Source organism: Fringilla coelebs (genome assembly GCF_963513975.1).
Source record: "Fringilla coelebs genome assembly, chromosome: 6".
NCBI classification, from domain to species: Eukaryota; Metazoa; Chordata; class Aves; order Passeriformes; family Fringillidae; genus Fringilla; species Fringilla coelebs.
In genome coordinates this window covers 39,430,907-39,444,624 of record NC_140034.1, presented here as the reverse complement: position 1 = coordinate 39,444,624, position 13,718 = coordinate 39,430,907, and the positions used below count along the sequence as shown (strand labels likewise).

Here is a 13,718-nt window from a genome sequence, read left to right as displayed (position 1 = left end):
CTAGTAAGGCCTGAAATGCACTGATGCTTCTACCATTTCTACTGAGCCATCAGTCCTAAGCCCTTTTCTTCTTTTTTTTTTTTTTTTTTTGCCAATTTCCACACAGCCTTTGGTTCAACACCTTCCATAGCTTTGGCACATAACACAGATCCCAGAACTGTGTCTTAGCCATATTATGCATTTTGTGTAGACAACACTCATTCAGGGAGGATACTGCTTTCCTTTTTTGCCTATCCAGTAAACTAAGAATTGTTTTAAAAGCAGTAACTTGGAAAGCAATGCAGTAGGACTCTGAAGCTTACAGCTTGAAACCTGTTAATTTGGTAAGAACACAGGAACCCAGACTTGTGATACAACTGCAGCACTACTGGACAGGCAGGTACAAGATCTTTTAGTGAGGACAAGGCTGTATTACTCTCCAAACAAAAGCATTCTAGAGACTTGCTGACGATTTTGCATTTTGTTAAACACACAGTAAGATACTTAATGAGTGTGCATTTAATTACAGCGTCTATTAAATTGTGTTCAAAAGCTGTGCATTTTCTAACAATACAACAGTAAGGCAAAAATAGTATTTTATAGATGGAATGATCTATCAGTTCAGTGTTACATAATATGCTGTGAGGGGATGGCCAGATTAGATTCTGTAAAAACTGCATTTTAGCTGTGTTGGATGTGAAGTGCTCTCTTGGATGTGTCAGGATTGCAGCTTTTTATTAGTGCTGAACACAGGAAGTGCTTCTTGTGCCCAATCCAAAACAGTTGCCTAGGTCCAAGCAGTATAAAGTCCAAAAATAGAGACACTTCCCAAACAACCTATATTTGGATGACTTTGGTTTGATTATGTGACCGTCAGGACACCACAATAAATCTTCCCTCCTCTTGCTTGCTACAAGTAGCATCCTTTTTGCAGATAAGCAATGGTGCAGGGAGCACAGCAAGGACACTTGAGAGCACACCAACAGAAATGCTGACCTAGAGTCGCACTGGACATAGAGAAAATGGCTGGCTTGGCTAGGGAGAGCACAACATATTGCCAGATCACAGCTCTACCCCATCTCCATGGGGCTGCAAATTTATAATATATGTTATTTCGCATATGAATGAAAAGTGTGGTATATGGAGGAGTTCAGGGGGGAAAGGGCGAGATGAAAGACGGGAAACAAATCAGTTTCCTTCAAAGCTTGTCATTTCTCGAAACATTTCTTTATCGTGACTCCACACAAACAGTGACACAGACCAAGCTTTCTTCCCCTCCTCCAGCTGACAATAAAAACCAGCAACACAACAAGGTGGTGACACCAATTTCTGAGGGGAAAATGCTTTTGATTTATAGTCGACTTCATAAGAAATTACCCGGTATAAAGTGGATTTCCTATTCTATTGTCTTGCAGAGTAACAGGATCTGCTGTTTACAAACCAAGGAGTAAAAGCACCTTTCCAGTCACATTACCGCAGCAAGCCCTTCACATGGCCGCACGCCTCACCCTTTCCAAGGGGTTCTGTCCGCCTCGAGCCGCCCTTCTCCCCTCCCTCACCGTCCTGCCCGCTTCCACCCGGCAGGGAGCGAGGAAAAGCCTCCGGGTGGCCGCGACCGAGGGCGCCGGCCCCGCGCCCACAGCCCCGCCGGCGGCAGAGCCCCCTCCCCGGCCGGCCACACCGCTATTCCCAAAGCCGCCCGGTCCCGCCTGGAAACCCGCAGGGGCTGCTGCCGACCCGACCCGCGCGGGGACGGCTCCGACAGCGGCCGGCTGAGCCCGCGGCCACAGCGGGACATCGCGGCCCCGCCCGCCACCGGCGCCCCGGGACGATGGAGCCGAACCCGGCCGGCCCCGCTCCCGGCAGCGGCGGGACACGATCTCCGTCCGTCACCGGCCGTGACCTTGCGGAAGGGCTCGCCGCTTTCGAGCATCACCACCACGCCCGGCCGGGCGGCTGCGGCAGCGCTCGGGGCGAGCGGGGGGGCCCCGCTGCCAGCTGTCCGGGTGCGGGTCACCGCAGGCAGCGCTGCCGGCCGCGCTCCCCGCTCCCCAGCCCGACCCACACGTAGGGTCGGTAGGGCAGGCTCCGCTTGTGACATGTGCACGCACCCGGCCGCCTGCGGCACCGGCACCGGGCCCCGCCCGGCCGGGTCCCTCCGCTCACCTGCGTCGCCGCCACCGCCGCCGCTCTGCGCCGCCCGCCCAGTTCCGCATCGAGCGCCGCCGGCGGCGCGCGCCACCGCCGGAGCAGGGGGGCAGCGGGGGCGGGCGGAGCGAACCACTCGCGGCGGGAGCGGGGGGAGCCGCCCCGCCAGCCGCCCGCAGGGGGCGCTGCAGCTGCTGAGGGGCAGGCGGGAGGCGGGATGGAGGCGGGATTGGAGGCGGGATTGGAGGCGGGATGGAGGCGGGATGGAGGCGGGATGGAGGCGGGATTGGAGGCGGGATTGGAGGCGGGATTGGAGGCGGGATTGGAGGCGGGATTGGAGGCGGGATTGGAGGCGGGATTGGAGGCGGGATTGGAGGCGGGATGGAGGCGGGATTGGAGGCGGGATGGAGGCGGGATTGGAGGCGGGATTGGAGGCGGGATTGGAGGCGGCATGGAGGCGGGATTGGAGGCGGGATTGGAGGCGCCATGGAGGCGGGATTGGAGGCGGGATGGAGGCGGGATTGGAGGCGGGACTGGAGGCGGGGAGGGAAGCAGCTCTCCTGCGCAGGCTGCGTCGAGAGACCCGGGAACACTGCAGCCACTTGAAGCGTCGAATTGTTGCTTTCAGACCTCGTCCTGGTAAGCAGCAGCTGAAGCCTCGCAGCAAAGCCCGGCTCCACACGGACAAGAACACGCTGCCTTGCGGCAAGGAGACACAGCGCCATGTACTTTCACCCCCTGTATTGAGCTACATACTTGCTGATTTGCTAGTAGCTTCATAAGATTACAAGATAATTTGGTTATTAAAAGCTTAAGATACAGCTTTTTTTAAACTCCTTTCAAGCTCCTAAAAACCAATATGCTGCTCAAAGAAATCCATTTATTAACAAAACCAAAACTACTAAAATAAACCCAAAATGCAACCAAAAGCACCACAAGTAACTCACGATTTTTATACATCTGGAATGTAAAATGGAGAAACACTGTTTGATATTTGTCATCTATACTTTGCTCACTATATTTGGGTTTTCAGAAATACCTTTTCTCCCTCCCCATTGATCTGAATGCATCATGAGCAGATACAGCTGTTGAATAAGGGTACAGCCAACCGGGAACACCTCCCAGGATTGTAATTCAAACACTACAAGATTTCTCCAGCAGCCAAATCAGCAAAATTGATATGAAATAGATCAGGCATAGAGACTTAGAGCAGCAGGATTGAATCTCAGGCCTAGATAGCATTTTGTAAACATAAAAGTACAAATGGTCACCAATCTCACAGATGGTTCTTCCCCCACACCTGCTTAATTGAGCTCCATGGGCTAACCTGCAAAGCTTCTAAAAGACCAAAAAAAAGGTTCTGTACTGATTTGCACTTTCGAAAAAAGTGAGAATGTGAAGATGTAAACAAGAAGATTGTATTTGACTACATGATAATGAAAAGTATGCTGCTTTGGGCTGGAACAGTTAGTTTTCTTCATGGTGACTGTGTTTCAGATTTGTGCTGAGCACAGGGTTGATAATACAGAGATGTTTTCGTTATTGCTGAGCAGGGCTCACACAGAGCCAAGACCTTTTCTGCTTTCCATGCTGCCACGGTGGTGAGGGGACTGGGGCTGCATGGGAGGTTGGGAGGAGACACAGGACGGGTGACCCCAACTGACCAAAGGGATATTCCAGACCATATAACTGAGTATATATAGGGGGAAAGGAGGAGGAAGAGAGTGATGTTTGGAGTGATGGTGTTTGTCTTCCCAAATAACAATTACAGGAGAGTGATAAGGCCCCACTCTCCTGGAGATGGCTGAACATCTGCTAGTCCACAGCAAATTAGTGAATTCACGGTGAATTAATGAATTGTCCACAGAAAACAGTAAATTTAAGTACTTGCTTTGCTTTTTTGTGTGGCTTTTGCTCTCCCTATTAAACTGTCTTTATTCCAACCCATGAGTTTTCTGGCTTTTACCCTTCTGATTCTCTCCCCAGTCCTGCTGCCAGGGAGTGAGCAAGTGATTGTGTCTGGGTTAAACCACTACACAAAGGCAAGAGAAATCACTGTTTTCACCATTGCCCCCACAGCAATGCTATAGGTTGTACCTTGAGAATCCCTCAAATTCCCATGCAGTTTTTCTCTTTAAATTAAGGAGATGCAGCCCAAAGAATATAAAACTGGAAGTTGAGCTGCAGCTCTTTCATTGACAGCAAGGCCCAGCCACCCTCTAATCCATCCAGCACTGATGAGCTCTTGAGCTCTGCTCATTACTCCCCCTCTCATACCCTGCTCTAGTCTCCTATAAGGCTACTGCTATTCCTTCTTCCTCTGGTTCAGTAGATTCCAATTTGAATTTGATACTCCAGAGTAATGCACAGGCTTCAGCAGAACAGCCTGTGGTGTGGAACCTTGCTGAACTGACCATTGCTTTCCTTTCCCATTGGGGCAGGAGATCATCAAGCACTTCAGAAGCAGCTAGTGCTGGACAGCTCTCTGCTTTCCCCCATCCTGCCGCTCCCTTTGAAGTACTGCACATGTTCAACTCTTCCTGGTGTTTCACCTATGGATACATCAGAAATAAGCAGCTTACTGAGGTCAGGTAAGGCCCCACTGAAATCCACCTGACAGCTGGGGTACACTGGACTCCTCTTTCAATTTCAGTGAGCCACAAAATGCAGAAAATGAAGAGGAGCACACACAATAAAAGGGTTACATTCTGAATACAGCTGTACAAAGCGAGGTGAGGTGTGTATGCATAATGCATGGTTTTTGTGATACAATCCACTTCACCTATTTGCCAGCTCTGGCACACAGCAAGGCACATACTGAGCTACAAATCTCATACTGAAGGCCATAAGGAACTGCCTGGGGTTGCACTGCTATTTCTTTCTTGCCACTTCTTGTTTCTCCCCCAACACGTATAATTTCTTATCAGCTTTGAGCTTGTTACAGCAAGAACTTATTCCACCCTCCTCCAGTCTCATGACAGCACATCAGAGAATGTCAAAATCCTGTATTAGGCTTTATTCTTTTATATAAACATTAACATTTCTCAAACAGATTAGTTAAAAATACAGATTTAAACAAGAATTTTTGCAATTGCAATGAGTTATAAAAAACAACAGATTATTTTACAGATTGTTACAAGTGCTTTACAAAGGTGCAGAGTGAAGGCCAGTGGCAGGGGACCAACCTCAAGTGCAAAATGGACACGATACCCTCACCACGGGCATAGCGCTCAGATACACAGCCAAAAAAAAACAACAAACGAACCAAAAAACAGACAGACAAAAAAACCCCGAGCCATGTGAACCTATGCTCTTGGGATGCTCACCGGGCAAGCAAACATAGACCCCTAAGACAGAGAAGACTCATGAGACCAAGCTACCAGAATATTTAAGGTTACATCTCTGAGATCAGCCATAAGATGTTTTTTCTTGGAAAATAAGGAACATGTTTTATAACAGTATATTTCTATTCCGCCAGACAAAATATTGCTGTAAATCCTAGAATACTTATGGATGTGGATACTTAAAACTTGGGCCATAAATCCAGTGTGGATCTCACAGTGCCCAAAGTGAATAAAGAATACAAGACCCAAGTGTCCTTCTGAAGGAGTTGGCACTCCTCATACAGGAGGGACCTCCATATCCCGTGATCACCACTGAAACCTTGAGCAAGTACCTTGGAAAGACTTTGGCAATAGGAAGACGATGCAAGTGGATCTGATTACACCCAATATTCTCGCAGCCTGTGATCTGAGTGTTGTGCAGCCCACAGCTTATGCAATGCCCACATATTTCACTAAATGCAGTGTGTCCTCTCTCCTTGGTCGATACATCTTCACACCCACCTTGGAACACATACCACATGCTCCAGATTCTTGGAAGTTTTTGAGATCCTTCCACCACACCCACCTTACCTAGGTATGAGGCCTACCCACCTATCTTCCTTCTATTTCACCTCTAAAGATAAAATCTATGCCCTGATTTGTTTTGAACTAAAGTTGTCCAGCTGTTAGCAAATCAAAGGTAAATTGAGCTGTCTGGGAACCAACATGAGATAAAACCGTGATGCATTACATGAAAAAAAATCCACTACTTTATGCCTGACATCTTTTTCATATACAATGTTCCCTACCCAGAGGACCTCCTTGTTAGACAAAGGGCACTACACATTACAGGAATCCTTTTTCCAAAGGAGGGCCAGAATAAAGGGCAGCTCTAGAGATGCAGTCTCATAATAAAGAAATAAAAGCTACTTCTCTTGGAATCATGGTAAAGGGCAACACATTCAAGAGATTTTATTTATAGGAAACCCAGTGAAACCCCTAGAACATCCACACTGACTTCCCTGAGCTCCTCAGATCCAGGTACACTGGGGACCCTGCAGAAGCCTTTTGAGCTGGGTTACTCTCAACAGAGAGCTTTTGGCAAGTTCCTGCAAATTCATTTTCATAATCAGCAAGAAGAGGATCAATGGGGCAAACCCTCAGCATATGCTTAGAGAAGAGAAAGACTCTGAAGAAAAAGGAGTTGAGGGGCAGGGGGAAAGGTCTTCATTTCTACCGTTTTTGAATGTTTCATGTTATTCCTTTGGGGTATGGGCACTACATCGAAACCAACCCCTCCATCTTATCTAGGCCAGCTGCCTCCTGCATAGTCTCATGACAACACTGAAACCCCAGGCTCATCACTCCCTGCATGCCCAGCCTAGGGTTCAGTGCTTTGGAGAGGGGAGGCTGGCTTCTCGTTAGCAAAGGCTGGGAGATGGCATTATGTCAGCATGTCAGCGCCCTGGGAGCATGCAGTCACTCATGCACATCCCAGATTTCTGAGAGCAGGGGCGGGAGTTTCTTATCCTGCAGCCGAAGGGCAAACACCTGTTCAGAGTGGACACTGCTCAGTGTCCGAAGACTGACCAGCTTCATTAACATCCGTGGAAACATCAAACGGTCCTGCAGGGCCAAACAGACAGCTGTTAGTAAATTCATCTAAAACTTTGTTCAAAAAAAAAATTACCACAACTGATTACATTACACCGTAATCACAATCCTTACTTCCTCTAGATCCAGCATTCTCCAGGAGGATGCGGTATGAAAGAACACAAGTAGTACATCATGTCCCAAAACTCCAGACTTTGCATGCTGGCTAAACTATGGAATGTGATACAGGGCAGCAGATTGTGACAGCTCACAAACCCTGCATTCACACCCACGATCAAAGAGTCTAAAAGGGACAAGCCTGATAGCACAGGCAGCAAGAGACCTGTTAGAGACAATACTGCAGGAACTCTGCCTGCATTAATACAAAATCTGCTTGCATCATCCCTGGAGATGTTCTAGTCAGGCACTTACATTTGGTCTGTTGATGCAAATGTAAGAATGAAGTGCTTCCACATAGGTGTGCTGCAGCCTCTCCACCAGGGACTGGTCCTGCACATTCGGTCGGTCTGCCAAAAAGCAGGTTAGAAGTAAGCAGATCAGACATAAGCAGATTGCCATGGGCAGCTTCGTTGGATTTAACATCTCTGTGTAACCCCACTTCCTCCTATGGTGTCTTCCCAAAACTTCATCTCACATTCACCCAGCACAGCTGGGAGATATATCCATGAAACTGTGGTAGCTGTGGCAGTTGCCTTTAACTGTTCTTTCTCAGTGATGTCCACTGAACATGGGGAGTCCAATGTGACTCCTAGAGAGGTGCAGAGACCAAACACAGTGCTGGTCGGTCTCGTGTTCCTGTCCCAGAAAATATGTGAAGCCACCTATTCAAAAGCAAATGGGAAAGTCTCTCCAGTAGTTGAGCCAATTAGGAAACAGGAACAAAGAAAAACAGTCATTAATCAGGTCACAAGACAGAAGAGTAGAGGTGGCTTCTTGGCAAAGCCCAGTCCTGGCCGGGAGTGATACTGCTTCTTGTCCAGAGTATGTTTGCTTGCCCACTAGATGTCACTCATGCTGTGGGACTTGCATCACACAGAGAGGTGCCAAGGACATTAAGGGTGCAGTAGAATAGCAACTTCTAAATGAGGAAGATAAATACTGGCTAGCTTTTTTTGCACACTTTTCCAGTAGTGAGGCATTCAATTTCCTCTGGAAATGGCACTAGAAAATTCAGAATATAATGAATAATATGCTCCCTTTATCACTAGACTCAGTACATGCTCTGTTACTCCTTTTTTGCCTGTTACATCCCTTCACTCTATTTCCTTTGCCCTCTGACTCACTACTGCAACTCTTCAGATGTTCCTGGCTTTTTACCTGCAGAGAAAATATTGATGGCAATTAAAAGTGCATATTCAGCATCATTAAGCTGTAGCTCATTCATTCCCTTTGAGAACTCAAAGATGGGGTTAATGAACTCAAACTGCAGACCTGCAACAAACAGAAGAGAACAAGGTGAGGCAGTAACAATTGTCTCCCCTCTCTCCCCCTCCCTTTCACGGAAAAGGCAGCCAGAAATCCACTGCTATACACCAGAGAGTGGGGAGGAGAGACAGGCAGGGAAAAACCCTTACATTATGCTCTAATTAATCCTCCCTTTACACCCACTATGGGTGAGCACCAACAACAGTGCCTGAGGAGTCAGGTTCCATCTGTAAAATGAAACTATTTCTGGGTTTTCCTAAAGCCTAAATGCCCCAGAGCACATTACTGGGCAACAGCTAAAGGAACACAACATCAGCTATCAGACAAGTCCATCAAAACATCAGAAGGTCACAAGCACATTTATACTGTCCACTCTCACAGCATCACCTCCTTCACACCAGTAGCCTTCATGCTTTCAAGGAAAGCTTCAGTTCCACCCTTCAGGTTCATCTAAAGTGTGTATGAGCTGAAAATATGCATTTCCAAGAACTCTGAACTATGCCATTTCCTTCAACTCAAAGAACTGGGAGACCTGAGGCAGAGCCTGACGTAGGCTTCCAATCACCTCATTTGATAAATGCAGTCAGACAGAAATGCACTGATATTTATTGCCATAACAGAGACCACTGTCAAATCAAGTCTCTTTGTGCTATGTAATCATACTGAAAGCTTCAGGCCTTTCCTCCAAAAGAGCACCCAAGTTTCTAATTCCCTGCATTACAGATGCATCAGAGAAGGAAGAACAAACTGGAGGGAATATTTCTGGATTCCTGCTTTTTGTCTTTCTAATAACATGAAAAAAAAGCTACCTGGAAAAGTGTCATAAAGAAAAGTTGTATATACAGGCCATCTCAAGTATAAATGGTTAAATAGCTAGTCAAGGAACAAAATAAAAAAATCATCTGAAGCACAGCTTAAGTCTTGTTTTTAGAAATACTGAAGATACACACTTCTTGTTACTGCATCTCAAATTACAAACACTCCTAGATCCTGGAAAAATACACTTCAAAGATTACAACACCACAGGCTACCATGTATTAGGATCATCAAGTGTCTAAAGCAGTTTCTGGGGATCCTCAGTGCACGAACTTTGTATCAACTGAAATGTAATCACAGTAATGTCATCACTCCAAACGTCCATCCAGATTAGCAAGTAACACACTTGCAAAGGAGAGAAGACTGTAGTTTGGATTGGAATGATCTGATACAGATCCACCACCATGTCACAATTCTACAAGCAAGGAATTTCACACCAACTGCTAGTCCTAGGTGGACACTTGCAGCAATATTTTCATGCTTTAAGAGTCCAGATTTTCCCAAGCAAATTGACATGTAGAAAAAGACATGAAATGAGCTGGTATCATACATTAAAAGAAAAAAAATGAATAGTTTGTGGGGCTACTGGTTTGGTCCTGTTCTAAACCTCTCACCACCAACTACTTCCAGCTGCCCACACTAAAAAGGAAAATATGTAAGAACACAAGACACTGGGGAGGAAGAAACACCTGTCTAATGCACCACCTGCTTTGGCGAAGTCATCCCGATTATAGCTCAGGTCCTTAAGAAAGGTGATGCTCTCAATCTCTGGATTGTAGCGCCGAGATGTCTCCAACAACATCACCTGAGGACAGGAATAAGATATACTCGATTTGAAAGCAGGAAGAAATGTTACAACATCAATTCTTTGCTGACTGTTGAAGGATCTTTGGGGAAAAAAAAAAAAAACAAACCACCAAACAAAACCACTCCAGTTTCTTGGAGTGTTTAAAAATTCCAAGATAAAGTCTGCTGCCTTCCATTGTGGTGTCTTGCTTCTGGGAAACAGAAAATTCCTGCTTACCACTACCAAGGCACTTGCCTCATTCCCTTCCTGTATAACCAGGCACTGCAGTATATAACCAGGCATCTTGCCAATATAACCTCGCACTGCAGTAATGGTCCCACAGCTCAGTTCCCTCACTCTGCCATCCTCAAAAAAGGGACGGAACTAGCTCTCTAGGTGGATAACGCCAAATTCTTTCATTCTGCTACTATGATCTGGGGTGGAGTCAAACCCTCACCTCTATGGTAGATGTCTTCAGTAAAGCGATCTGATCTTCCCTGGTGAGCTCCAGGAAGCCAGGTAATTGCTTGGCAAAGTCCACGATCTCTTGCACAGAGATAATTGCAAGTTCTGTGAAGTGAGCAAAACGCTGCTGCCTTGCTTCACGGTTATTTGGATCAGGAATCTGGGGCCATGGCTGTACAAATGGGAAGAGACAGCATACATTTGTGAAAGATGGAGCCAAAGATGAAAGATGAAGAGAACAAGGAAAGAAAACAACAACTTCAGAACATCATCTTTTGCTATTCTCTACAGAGCTTTAGCCTGCAGCGTAAAGTAACTCTGTTCTCCCAAATATTTTACCTAAAATGCAACTCCCCAAACTTCAGTATTTCTTATTTTGGGTACACTGGTAGAGTTTTTACCGTCACTTTGAGCCTGTCTGTGAAGGAACGCTGGTTGCACTGCTGCTGAGCGGCCACGAGCTTTTTTATCATGCTCAGCTGTTCCGGCGTCAGTTTGTGGGAAGGGCTTGGTGGATTTGGAGGGCTTGGACGCACCACAACTGTCCGAGCCTGATCGTCTTCCTGCTTCTTCAGTTTCTTCAGTCGGATCTGTTCTTCAGACAGAACATCTAAAGCAAGAATAGCTAATGATCAATCATAGGAACACAATGGAAACCACACTAAACACAGGGTAATGTGCCTCTCCACAGATGGAGAGGCAGAGATCAGAGCTGCCTGTACCAGGCATAGCTGAGTGTACACAACACAGCCGACAGGGATACATATTTGTTTCTCTCTCTATTTACTCCTTTAAGTTGTTTGCCTTTCTTCTAATCATACTGTTATGTAACATGTTCACTAAAGGCAGAAGCTCCCCTCATGATGCCCTGCAGATCTCAGAAAAACATCAGTGACTTTCCCCATAAAGCCATTCCCTAAAGTGTCATGTTACAACAGACGCTCCCTTCATATGCCAGTGTGTCCACCCTATTTTATATTATCCTACTGTTATGTCTTTTTTCAATATTGTTAATTTACAGCTTGTGTCATTTCACCCTCTTCAAAGGTCAGACTCAGTCCTGGGTGGAGTTTGAGAGTGAAAGGGTAATTTGCTATACAAGCCATCTGCAGCAAACTCTAGAGCAGCAACATACCCCGAGATGAATAATAGAAGAGTAACTTTGCATAAATGTACTGAGGACCAAACACAGGTCCTTCAGGAATAGGGTTACAAGTCTCCTTGCGTTGTTAAGTCAAAGGGGAGATGTTATTTGGATGTAACATTGTAAGTAACAGAACTCAAAGGCATCTGCTCTACTGAAGGCTGATGGGGTCCCTCTGTCAGAGAAAGGGAAGCATATCTTTTCTCATAGACTTGCCAAGCAGCAAAGAGGGATTTAAACTAAAGCTGCCTAGGGACAGGAACCTCAATCCTCACTCTTTCCTCTCCCTATCCAGTTGGATGCCAGGGCCAGCAAGAGATGCCCAGAGCCTGGAGAGGGTATACAGGTCAGCAGGAGAGCACCTAAAGGACAGCACAATGGAACTCCTGCCACTCCATCCAGTAAGTCAAGTTCATCAGGAGGCCACTTTAAATGCCTCTATGCAAACGCACATAGCATAGGGAACAAATAAGAGGAGTTAGAGTCATGCACACAGCTGCAAGGCTGTGATCATATAGGCATCACAGAGAGAGGGTGCACAACAAGTTGGCTGACCTGGACTTCAGGAGAGCAGACTCTGGCCTCTTCAGGGATCTGCTCAGTAGAGTACTATCAGATAAAGTGCTGGAGGGAAGAGGGGCCCAAGAAAGCTGGTTAACATTCAAGGATTGCCTCTCCTCAGAGAGCAATGCATCCCTGTCTCTAAATTGGAATAGCACAGATTTGACAGAGAGATCACTTGGAGGATAAAAGGTTGGTTGGACAGTCACACTTAGAGAGTTGTGGCCCATGGCTCAATGTCCAGGAGGAGGTCAGTGACGAGTGCTGCTCCCCAGGGGTTGGTACTGGGACCAGCACTGTTGAACACCTTTGTCGGTGACACGGACAGTGGGACTGAGCACAGCCTCGGCAGGGCTCTGACAGCACCAGGCTCTGTGCTGAGATTGACACTCTGGAGGGAAGGGAAGAAGAAAAGGAACTGATTGAAAAAAAAAAACCCCACCCTCTGTATCTTCAGGAACAAAGATAAATAAACAAAGTTTGACTTTACAAATAAGACTTGAAAAGTGCTGAAAGATTCTCTGGCCATTTTTTTTTATGCCCAGATAACACAGAAAACAAAGGAGGTTGTAATGAGGTGGGGGGATTAGTTTCTCCTGCCATGCCCACAGTGAAAGGATAAGAAGAAATGGCCTTAAACTGATACAGAGGAGATTTAGATTAGGTATTAAAAAAATTTTTCCTTGTTAGGGCATGCATTGGAACAAGTTGCCCTGGGAGGTGATGGAGTCACCATCCCTGGAGGTGTTTAAAGGGCACCTGGACCTGTGCTTAGTGATATGGTTTAGTGGTTTAAGGGTTACAGTGGTACTGCGGGGTAGACATTTGGACTTGATGATCTTAAAAGATCTCTTCCTACCTTGATGATTCTATGATTCCATAGGTGCTACACAGAAAAGCAGGAGGCCCTAAAACTGAGCAAGTATATAACTGCACTTCTTAACAGAATCACATTAAACAAAGACAAGAACTGGAGAGCTGCTGTAAGACAGCATTCTTGGGATTGGAAAGATAAAGAACATAACACAGTCAAGCTGGGGGTAACCTTTATCCCTGACTTGAAAAAGGGAGGATATGTGCACAAGTACATGCACCATGCACAAACTTTGCAATTCTAACAGCAAAGGCAATCAATACAATTACCAAAATAAGGGGGATCTGTAAGAATAGAGAATGCTACTTACAGTGTCAGTTTATGAGGAAGTAATTGATCCAAGTGATTACAGTCCCTCATCTTGGGACTCCAAAGCACAAAAAAAATTTTATCTGGTAACATGCTACTTGGCTATTAATGAATCTTAAAAACTGCCTATGTACAAGCTCCTACACCATGCTAAATTCAAGGCAATCTAACTTACTTGGTTTGTCAGGAAGGAATTATTTAACCTCATGGTTCATACTGGCTTAAGAACAATAAACTGGCCATGAATAACTTCAGTCTGGGAATTAGAAGAAT

At 46.1% G+C, this 13,718-nt stretch overlaps 2 protein-coding genes across 15 annotated transcripts in view; both read right to left on the bottom strand.

Moving 5' to 3' along the window:
• Positions 1 to 2,178, bottom strand: part of MADD (MAP kinase activating death domain) — a 68,175-nt gene extending 65,997 nt beyond the window's left edge. For all 10 annotated transcript variants that reach the window (XM_084208119.1, XM_084208125.1, XM_084208121.1 and 7 more), the window contains exon 1: positions 2,146 to 2,178. The gene's annotated coding sequence lies outside the window, so the exon portion shown is untranslated. The remainder of the gene's footprint in view (positions 1 to 2,145) is intronic.
• Positions 2,179 to 5,128: 2,950 nt separating this feature from the next.
• Positions 5,129 to 13,718, bottom strand: part of NR1H3 (nuclear receptor subfamily 1 group H member 3) — a 30,325-nt gene continuing 21,735 nt past the window's right edge. For all 5 annotated transcript variants that reach the window (XM_084207433.1, XM_084207432.1, XM_084207431.1 and 2 more), the window contains exons 4-9: positions 10,959 to 11,167; positions 10,550 to 10,729; positions 10,011 to 10,110; positions 8,382 to 8,495; positions 7,476 to 7,570; positions 5,129 to 7,076 (exon numbers count right to left, since the gene is read on the bottom strand). In XM_084207433.1, the coding sequence (XP_084063559.1) occupies positions 6,930 to 7,076; positions 7,476 to 7,570; positions 8,382 to 8,495; positions 10,011 to 10,110; positions 10,550 to 10,729; positions 10,959 to 11,167 (845 nt within the window). In that variant the 3' untranslated portion in view covers positions 5,129 to 6,929. The remainder of the gene's footprint in view (positions 7,077 to 7,475; positions 7,571 to 8,381; positions 8,496 to 10,010; positions 10,111 to 10,549; positions 10,730 to 10,958; positions 11,168 to 13,718) is intronic.